At 30.4% G+C, this 10682-nt stretch overlaps 1 protein-coding gene across 1 annotated transcript; it reads right to left on the reverse strand.

Annotated features, from left to right (window-relative positions):
- Positions 1-1207: 1207 nt before the first annotated feature.
- On the reverse strand, positions 1208-8716 carry LOC145595228 (protein NRT1/ PTR FAMILY 2.3-like). Its single transcript, XM_081651608.1, has 4 exons — positions 8569-8716; positions 4311-4528; positions 2834-3360; positions 1208-2126 (listed from the first exon to the last, which is right to left on the reverse strand). The coding sequence occupies exons 1-4, from the start codon at positions 8642-8644 to the stop codon at positions 1286-1288; spliced, it is 1662 nt and encodes a 553-aa protein (XP_081507734.1). The 5' UTR covers positions 8645-8716; the 3' UTR covers positions 1208-1285.
- Positions 8717-10682: the final 1966 nt, after the last annotated feature.

Genomic DNA, 10682 nt, shown 5'->3' on the forward strand with positions numbered 1-10682 from the left:
ATTTTCTTTTCCTCTATTTTTTCTCCTTCCTTCTTTAATTTCTCTCTCCTCTTTTTTTTTTTTTTAAATCTTTTGTTTCAATTTTTCAATTGAATTTATTATGTGGTGAATTCGTGCTTAATTTCGATTGATTAATTTTATCTAACTTTTGAATTCATATGAATTGATTTTTTTTAGCTTCGTTCAATTTCATTTGTGTATGAATTGCATCTGATTTTTTGCATTTTTTTTTATCGATGAACATAATTATGCAAAATATGAACATATGCATAGGTTCCCTTAAATGTGAACATTAGCTTTTCATAAAGTGAACATAGGCATAAAAAATATGAACATATGCATTTCAGAAAGTAAACATAACAATTCAAAATATGAACGTAAGCATTGGTTTCCTTAAAGTGAATATAAGCATTTAAAAGGTGAACATATGCGTAAAAAAATATGAACATATGCATTCAAGAAAGAGAACACATGCATAAACAGGCTTAATGAGAATATTTCATGAACAAGAAATATTTACTATGAATATTTACATTATGAACATATGCATAGGTTCCATTAAATGTGAACATTAGCTTTTCAGAAAGTGAACACAGGCAAAAAAAATATGAACCTATGCATTTCAGAAAGCGAACATAATATTTCAAATATGAACGTAAGCATTGGTTTTCTTAAAGTGAATATAAGCATTTAAAATGTGAACATATATGTAAAAAAATATGAACATAAACATTTAAGAAAGACAACATATGCATAATCATATTTAATTAATATTTCATGAACAACACATATTTACATTATGAATATTTGAAATTATATATGAACATGTAAAATATTATTATGAATATAATGCTTTTAATTATGAACATAAAAATTTGAAGAAATAAAAAATAATATGATTATGAAACATATGCATTATAAGTAATAAATGTTCATAATTTTACGTGTTCATTTTTTTATTATTAAATGTTCATTTTTTTCATGTTCATATTTTTTTACTATATGTTCATTTTGTAGAGCGTAGTGTTGATTTTGGCGGATCGCGGATTTGTTGTCTGGGTTATTAATTGGGCCGCGCGTTTTGGGCCTTCCCTTGTTGCACCTATCTTAGGTGCATGAGGATGCACCTAAGACCAATTGCCGTTATCACACAATTGATATCAAATAATTCTGATACAAATGAAAAAAATACTTAGCCCATTAACGATATACAAATTAAAAATGAGCCCATTGATTATTACAATCGAGTGCAAACCATTACAATAAGGTGAAACCCTTATCTTAATCAACTAGGCATAGTTTCGTTATTTTCTGATGTTGAATCAGGATTATTATACTTGTACAATCTAGCACAAACAAGAAAATAGGCAAAGTTCACCGTTATTACAATAGCAAGTAACCAACATGCTTTATCAACGCGACCATGGTTTATGTCATTAGGCAACCAAGAGGTTGTGCGACCAACAAAATTGATGAACGCCGAGCTAATGTAAAAGCCGGCAGCTATATGCAACGATATCATAGATGTCGAGGTACTTCTTAGTGACTTCGGAAATTCTTGATAGTACAATGCCACCTCCGGAGAAAAAGAAAACCCTTCTCCAATTCCCGTTATGACTAATGGAAATATTAGCCATAAGGCCGATAATGGTGCAACAGCATTTTGTTGGTCCGTCAAGTGGTAGGCTTCGATCAATTTGAGTCGCCTTCTCTCAATTAGAGCAAAGGTTATCACGGCAATAATGTTGCAAATATGTCCAACACCAATACATGGTAAAAATGACAAATTACGACCAGTGAGTTTTTTGTACATTGGAAGTATGTATCGATCGAGAATTGAGGATGTGATGGCCGTGAGTACAAACGTGACAACGACGAAAGTTGCTGGTGGGATTTTATAATGAGAAGTAACACTTCTATCCATGACTAATGCCATAAGCACGGTGAAACTCATGATAATTCCGACTGCAACACTTAAAAAAATGCTACTTGACCAAAGTGGCATAATTTTGATTAGCTTCTTTAAGTCTTCTACTTCTTCAACTGTGCATTGGCTCCATGACTTTTTTATGGTGTCTCTTGTCTCGTTTTCACCTTGCTTTATTAATGCTGCTCGATTTAAAAACCTTCAACAACACAAAACATCAAAGTTTATTTAAGCCATTTGATTATTGTCACGATATTGCACCAATTAGTACCACAACTACATTAGGTATTGTATATACCCTCTATACATATCCCAAACTTGACCAAGATAAGATAAGCATTTGTTGAATTTTATCCTGTGATTTATTTAGCGGATACATTTTGATTTTTACATAAATCCATTAAATAAAAGTAAAAATTCAAAAATAAAAAAACTACTTATTTAACAAGATCCCACAATACCCTACCAGTTCGCTTGCCTTTAAGTGTAAACTACCAAAGATATAGTCAATGTTTAATACTTCTTCGTTTCATAATAATTGCAACATTTTGACTGTAACACATGTTAATTAATGCACAACTTGATGACCGACGACATTTGTAATTACATATTAATAAAAAAGTATATATAAAAGGTTAGTATAATTAAAATATACGTACTTTAAGACTAATCTACAAAACATGCCAATATATTTTTATAAGTTGATTAAAAAAAAATATAGTCAAAATAAACAAATGAATAGTGCAAAAGTTAAAGCGTTGCGATTGATACGAAACAGAGGAAGTATGTAGACTGTGCAAAGATCGTGACATCGAAACTAAAAGTGGAGTAATTAAGTAAAGTATTTGACTTTGGAAGACAAATAATTGAATCAAGGAAAACAACAAATAGAGTGGAAATGCATACCCGAGACTTTTACTAGGCTTTTCATAAGAAGACAACTTTGAGTGGTCATTGTCATGAAGATAACAATCATCTTCAACCACATTCTTATTTCTGAAGGTGGCAACAAAAACCCTTGCTATGCTAGTGACAGGACTTCCTTGAGGTGGACATTTACGATAGATTCGTGATCCAGGCAAGAAGAGTGCAACAGCAATCAAATTCGCGGCAAGAGCAATGAAGAAGGAAAGTGCCCAACTCACACTAGTTTGGATATATATAAGAAGAGTGAACCCAATTATCCAACTAAAATATATGACAAAAACAAACCAATTGAAAAATCTTGCTTGATGTTTAGGATTATCAAGTTGATTTGCCCCCATGGTTCCAAGTAAAAATCGCGATCCTCCAACACCAAGTGATGCTAGTATAAGAGTTATGTAGAGAAAAGAGGTCTGGAAGGTCGTAGGAGGTACACAAGTTGAGTTAAGAGGGCATGGAGGTGGCCTCAAAGACTTGATAGTAACTATAAGAGTAAACATGAGTACTCCCTGTAAATTAGAATTACAAAGATTAAGCAATATACATTTATAAAATTGCAAAGGCTTATATAGCTTCTTATAGTATGTTCCTTACTTCCTTACATACTCCCTCGTATATACATTGTACGTTCTATATCGGAAATATATTTTAGCATTTTACTCTTGTATATAACTAGCTTAAATCTCATGCAATTGCGGCTGTTATGCATTTTATAAATAAAATTTACATAGGTTTAAAATAATTTGTATATAGTTCAAGAATTTCTAACAAATCTATTCTCTTTTTACGTGTATTAATTAAAACTTGTAAAAAGTTATTATTTCAAAATAAAATAAACTTTATAGTTATTGAAACATTAGTGCCAAATTTTAGTTTGTCATTTGTGAATGATTTGTTTCGATTTCAATTGTAATCATCATATATTTATTTTATCATCCATGTCAAATCATTTTTTTTCAATGCAAACAATAAGCCATAAGGGTAGTGGTATTACTAGATTTCCATCATCTTCCCTTCATTTATATAATGGAGATTTTTGTACATCATATATATATAAATTTATTCACCTTTTAAACATTTTCTCTTATTAATCCACCTTTTTTTCATACTAAAAAACGTATCTACAATAATATATATATATATATATATATATATATATATATATATATATATTCAAAAAAAAAAAAAAAAAAAAAAAAGACAATGGAGTATGTATTAGAAAAAGCTAAGTCTATTCATTTTAGCCTGTGAGAGGTGCCGATTCAATATACATGGTCCTTCATCTTACCTTTAAAAATGTATAAATAAATAGAAGCCAAGTCTATAATACCAATTTTGTTTAAAAAATAAATAAATAAATAAATAATACCAATTTTAATTTGATCAATTAATTTCACTCATCATATATTAAACCACTAATTCAAATCATATAAAGGTTTTGAGGAGACAAATTACTTACCAGTAATGAAACAACACTAGAAACAAATGTGACGAAGAAAGCACCAAAAGCAGAATCAGCTAAAACAGCTGCTACGAATGGGAAAAGACTGACGAAACCACTAATAATGTTGCTAATTTGGGCAGCAGCAATGCTCTTCACATTGAAAACACTGATTAGAAACACAATCAAGTTGCAAATCCATGCTCCCGATGCTATACCTAATCCCATGCTTGTTCCTACAATCATATACCAATATTATTATGTTACTCATAATATATAACAAGGCTAACCTATAGGATTATTAAATGGAACACAACAAATTATACCTAATTAAATTTTCACCATTTAATTTGATTTGATGTGTACATTAATCTCATAGTCCTAATTTTTAACATTAAACCAATATGTAGTTCAGGCGTTGCACCGCATTTGCTACTATATATTATTATTCCTTGTGATTATATGTATTTGATAATTATGGGGTTTTTTTTAATTAGACCTTGTTATTTGCAATAATATACATTATTTTCATGTCTATAACATGGTTGATTATTGGCATAGATAGTTGAATTATCATCCTTCTTATAAGATGTTGGGTGTTCGATACTCCTTGATCGAGTGGTGATGTGGCATAATGAGAGGTTGAGTCGGTGACGTGACTTAATAAAAGGGGTCTACGTGACACATAGAAGTTTTAGAAACGTCTTTTAATATATCAGTATAGATTGTTGAAAACAATTGTAACCTTTCTTTCCTACCAGTAGTATATAGGTGGCGGTGTTCATTAATTGTCTAACCGATCATTAGTTTGAAATTAAAATGGATTAGACAAGGCCAATAATCAAAATATTAATAATTCAAGGCTCAAACCGATTTTTTAAAGGTAACTACAAAAATGGAACATTATAATAAGTAGTACTTAATTAGCTTCCTTCGTTTATTAATAGTTGCAACACCTTTTTTCACGGTATTTAATAAAAGTGGGGTTCACATAGTTTAATATACTTAAAAATGGAGTGAGATCAGAGGTTGTTAAAATTATAATTTAGTGGGCCACGTACTTTAAATAAGGGAGATAGTGCAACTTTTCCTCAAAATAACTTTCCAATTATAATGTGTTGCAAGTATTATGACATTTTCATTTAAGAAAATGTTGCAAATATTAAGAAATGGAGGAAATACATTTTATTTTTATCTGCGATATTTGGTGGTGCCTTTGGTCCGATACAGTACATGTCCTACGTTGAAAAATATAATAAAATACAATATAATTTTTATTTATTTATTTTTTTAGGATCAATTATTGAATAACCCTAAGTACTTTCTATTCCTTAATGCGAGGTTGATGCACAACATGGGCGAACAAAAGAACATTATAGACATTTATAAAGAGCGCGAGCATAATATGCTCTTTGAGTTTGATTATTATATTCTTTGAGTTTGAACTACATGTTCTTTGTATTATCATTATTTTTTAATAGACATTATCATATGTTATTAATGTATGTACTTAAGAAAACGTTAAATTTAATCACCTAAGTAACTATGAAAAAGAACATGTTCTTTAATGTATTATCATATTCTTTTTGTAAAGACTTCATAGACCTGATTCTACTTAGCCGGCCCGACCCGACTCAATTTTGGGCAGGTTTTGGGTAGATTTTTCCGGCCCGAAATCAAGATCCAAAATTTTTTAGACTGGTTTTGGGAATGTGTTTTTATGCATTTTTAGGGTATGTTCTAATTGACTAAATTGAGTTGAACATAATTGAACTGAAAATAATTTGAAGAAAACAGATCCTTAGTTGAATTATTTGGCCCGGCCTGAAAAGCCTGCATGACCCGCCCATTTTGGGTGGGTTAAGTTTTGGCACAAAAATTCTAACCCGAGAAGTGGGCTAATATTTTGCTCTCAGCCCGTCCCAATCCCGACTCGGCTCGCCCAATAATCACCTCTAAGATTTTTTGTTCTTATAATGTCATGTTATTTGTCAAACATAAAAATGTTCTTTTGTTAAACATAGAATTCTTTTCAAACACATTCAATCACTTGAGTAACCATGAAAAAGAACATGCTCATTTTGTAACGACTATGCTCTTTGTAATGACATATTCTTTGTTGACACAAACATAATCTTTTGTCAAACATAGATATATTCTTTTTCAAACACTAGTATGTTTTTTTTTTCGTCCATATTCTTTAAAATATGTCTAATCTTTTTATCAAATGCACCATGCGCATGTTGCATCTAGGTAAACTATAATATTTTCATATATTTCTCTTTTCTTCTAAGAGAAAATCGCATCTACTTCCACTATTATTTCTATTTTAGCCTAAAAGGTATTCCGTATCATATTAGTTATATAATGATGATTGTGATGGAGGGATTTTTAATACAAAAAGGTGATATGATCATATGATGAAAAAGTAAGAATCATTTCCCAACCACTTTACGCTTACTACTCCGTATAATTATTGACATAAGCAATGGAATTTAATGTCGTTGGTTGTAGAAACTAGAAAGTAGAAAAGTTCGAATTGATTGAATGAAATTTTTTTACAAAGCGAGTTCGTTCATAATTATCATATCATTATCAGTTGTACACTTGTACGTTAAAACAATTTAAAATTTACCATCTGTTATAAATTCATGCACTATATTATGCAACCAGTTGTACCTAACTGTTGACAATTAATTAAATATAAGCAAATTTGTTTTTTTTATAAAACTTGCTTATTTAAGTCAAATGAGCCTACTTGTTTGGCTCTAAGAATTTCTCTTATTCATGTTTGATTGAGTACAACAAATTAGTTGTTGAAAATTGAGTCATGGTGATACGAATGGTGAATTAAATTGATTAGATCACTGTTTAATACGGAGAAATAAAACGATTTAGTCTTGATTTGATTTATTATAATTTAAAGGATGAGGAAGACAGAGAACCATAGAAAGTATAGTTGAGAGATGAAAATAACATCACATTTTGTCGGTACCAGGGCATTTATTATTTCCAGCTAATTAGGGAGATAATTTACTTGATTTTAACTTAGCTTAGGCAGGTTTTTTTTTTTTTAACAGAAGAGCAACTTCAATGACAAGCTAATTTGACAATTAGCTTGCCATGCCACATAATGATAGAGTATAAAACATATTCCTGGGCCTCAACCATCAACTTAAACTTTTGGTTGAGTTGGTCCTCTAACATGGTATCAGAGCCAACATGACACAAAGGTCACGGGTTCGAATCTCATCCACCCCACTTTCAAGTGGAATATTAAGCGCTGGGTATGAGGGAGGCCCATGCTGCATCCACACTTCTAGCCCAAACGGGCTCTCATGTAAGGGGGCATGATAGAGTATAAAACATATTCCTGGGCCTCAACCATCAGCTTAAGCTTTTGGTTGAGTTGGTCCTCTAACACATAAGCTTTTAAGCTAATTATCATTTTAACTACTTTTTGCTCCAATGGCTATCTATAAGCTTAGTAGTAGTTGTTGGATAGAAAATACATGAAAAGAGCTTAATTGGTGCAATAAGCATTTTATTTTGGAAAGTTAAATTCTCAAGCAAATTAGCTTGGCAAAGCTAATTTGCTTAGTCAAGCTAATTGAGTTTTCTACCTCCAATGGTCAAGCTAGTAGCTAGGGAATTATTAAAATTGCAAGCAAGTCCCTAGCTACAACCATTGGAGTTGCTCTAGTTTTACTCATTTGTAATGCATTCATTATAGATACTTTAGCAAATATGAGTCGAGAAAGTAATGTATAAATTTTGACTCACGGTGATACGAATATAAGTAATTAGATATTACTTGTAAGTCTTTACACATACATCTTGACTTACAAAATTAATACTTCATATAAGTTTTTGGATATTTTGAAAAAGTAAATGAAAATTTCATCATTAAATTATTGGATATATCAGTTTTTGAAATATTTTAGTATGGTAGTAATTGACTGGGTGCACTCTCGGTGGTCCGTGTTCACCCAATACTTTGTAATTTGAGAACAAATTGAGTGTACTCTATACGATCATAATTATCTAATTGTAAATGAATAAATTGTGGAGAAATATATAGCTAGATCAAAGTTTTTAGAACTAACATAGAGATTATATAAATTAGGTGAGCAAACATAAACCTTAAACATGGAATAATTCTTCATTAGAAACAAGTTTGATAAGAATAAAGAATATGTATTGAACATATACGGAGTAATAAAATTTAAAACTATCAAACATAATAAGATAAAAAGGAGAAAAGAGAGGAAAAAACCGAGAACTAGGAAGGAGCTGAGCCAACCCCCTTTGCCATTGTTGATGTGTTGCTTTGTGTCTTCGTTTGGCTCCATTTGGTTGGCTTCTTTAAGATGTGACGACTGATATTTTTTAGAGGGACCTTTTTAGTACAAGTGAAGAACATTGATCAACACTCACTTAATATATAGTGAAGAATTCAATGATACTCCTCTTTTCATATATTATTTTTTATTGTTTCTTGAAACCACATGATTCATGATCCTGAAAGTCAAGATGTCTTAGGCCCTGTTCTGTTCACCTTATTTTCACTTATTTTAAAGAAAATAAGTTCAGATAAAATCAGATCAAGGTTAATAAGTTCAGCTAATTTGTGATAAGGGTTAATCAGTGCTACCCAAGTTCAAATTATAACTAAAATAAGTTTTAATAAAGGCTAATAAGTTCAGATTAGATCAGATAAGTTTAGATAAGTAAAGATTAGGTGAATAGAACGCACCCTAAATCTTTATTTTTGCTGAACTGAAATTATTTTTACTGAACTGAAATTATTTTTATAGAACTCAAATTAATTTTACTGAACTGAAATTATTTTTGATGAACTGAAATTATTTTTGCTAATTTTATATTACATTTCTTCTTTTAGTTTACTGATTTTTATTGAACAGAAATTATTTTTACTGAACTGAAACTTTTTTTGCTGAATTGAACTTATTTTTACTGGATTGAAATTAATTTTACTAAATTAAAATTAATTTTACTGAATAATAATTTTTTTAAGGTGAAGAGAACAAGGTCTTATTGTCTAATAGAATGTACCCAACCATCAGCTAATGGTTGAGCCCCATGAATATGCTATATACTCTATCACGTCCCCTTACACGAAAATCTGTTGGGGCTCTTTTCATAATCTGCACTTAATATTCCACTTTGAAATAAGGAGTGGATGAGATTCAAACTCGTGACCTTTGTGTCACACTGGCTCTTAATGAAGTAAATAAACAATAAATTGGAACAATTTATCTCGTTGTCGGATCAATTGAGGTGCCGTGACGAGTCACTGCTCTAAGTCAGAAAACATCAAAAAAAAACCCCACTACGGTGGGTTCTGACCCCAGGGTTAACACCTCCTCTGTCGGCAAAGGCACACTCCAATGGACGGAGTGAGAACCGTCTTTGTTGGCTAAGATCTTGGGACAATTTTAAACAAGATACTATTTAGAAAGAGAAAATAAGTACTACTATCATATTTTAGAAGTAAGCAGAAGACTCCTTTTTTTTATACCCACTTGAAAGGAAAAAACTTGGTCTTTATAACCAGTAAAAGGAACGTTAAAAAAATAATAAGAAAATTAAGAGTTTTGTAACTGAAAAATTATTTGACAATAAACTCTTAATTTTGTAACAGCTAACACATTATTTGTAACATTATAACTGATAATATCTTACTAGTAAGTGTGGTAACGTTAGCCAAGGGAATAATTAATTATCAATTATGAGCACTATAATTTTAATTAAAAGTTTGGAGCAAATCTCCAACACTTAATACCATGTTAAAGGATCAACTCAACCAAAAACTTATACCGAAGGTTGAGGCACAAGAATACGTTATATACTCTATTAATTTCATCTGTTTCACAATGTTCTTAATACTTTCATTTAATTTATTTATATTTGGTAATATCTTTTTATTGTCTACCTCTCTTTCTCTACAGTATTTACATTATTCTGAATGTTTAGCCTCAAAATCCTTTATTTTATTCATATTTTCTCTTACATTATTCACTCATCACTTACACTACTTTTTTTTTTTTTTGTCTACTTTATTTTCTTTTTATGCATGTCGTACAAACTCTCTCATTTTTCTAAATTCTTGTACAAACATTATAGGTTTTGAACATTATGAAACGGGTGTAAAATAAAATATCACAATTGCATGTTATCGTATATTAGTAGCGCTAAAAAATATTACTCTTGTTATTATTAAAAAAATTATAAAAAAATAACCTAATTGGGTTTGAAAGCCTCCTATAAATTAGACCTTGTTCGAAATTGTGTGATTGAGATGGATTCAAGTTATTGGGTGTTTTTTTTTACAAAACATAATTATGCACTTATGTGAGTTCTTCTTAA

This window comes from Chenopodium album, chromosome 19 (assembly GCF_948465745.1).
Source record: "Chenopodium album chromosome 19, dcCheAlbu1.1, whole genome shotgun sequence".
NCBI lineage: Eukaryota > Viridiplantae > Streptophyta > Magnoliopsida > Caryophyllales > Amaranthaceae > Chenopodium > Chenopodium album.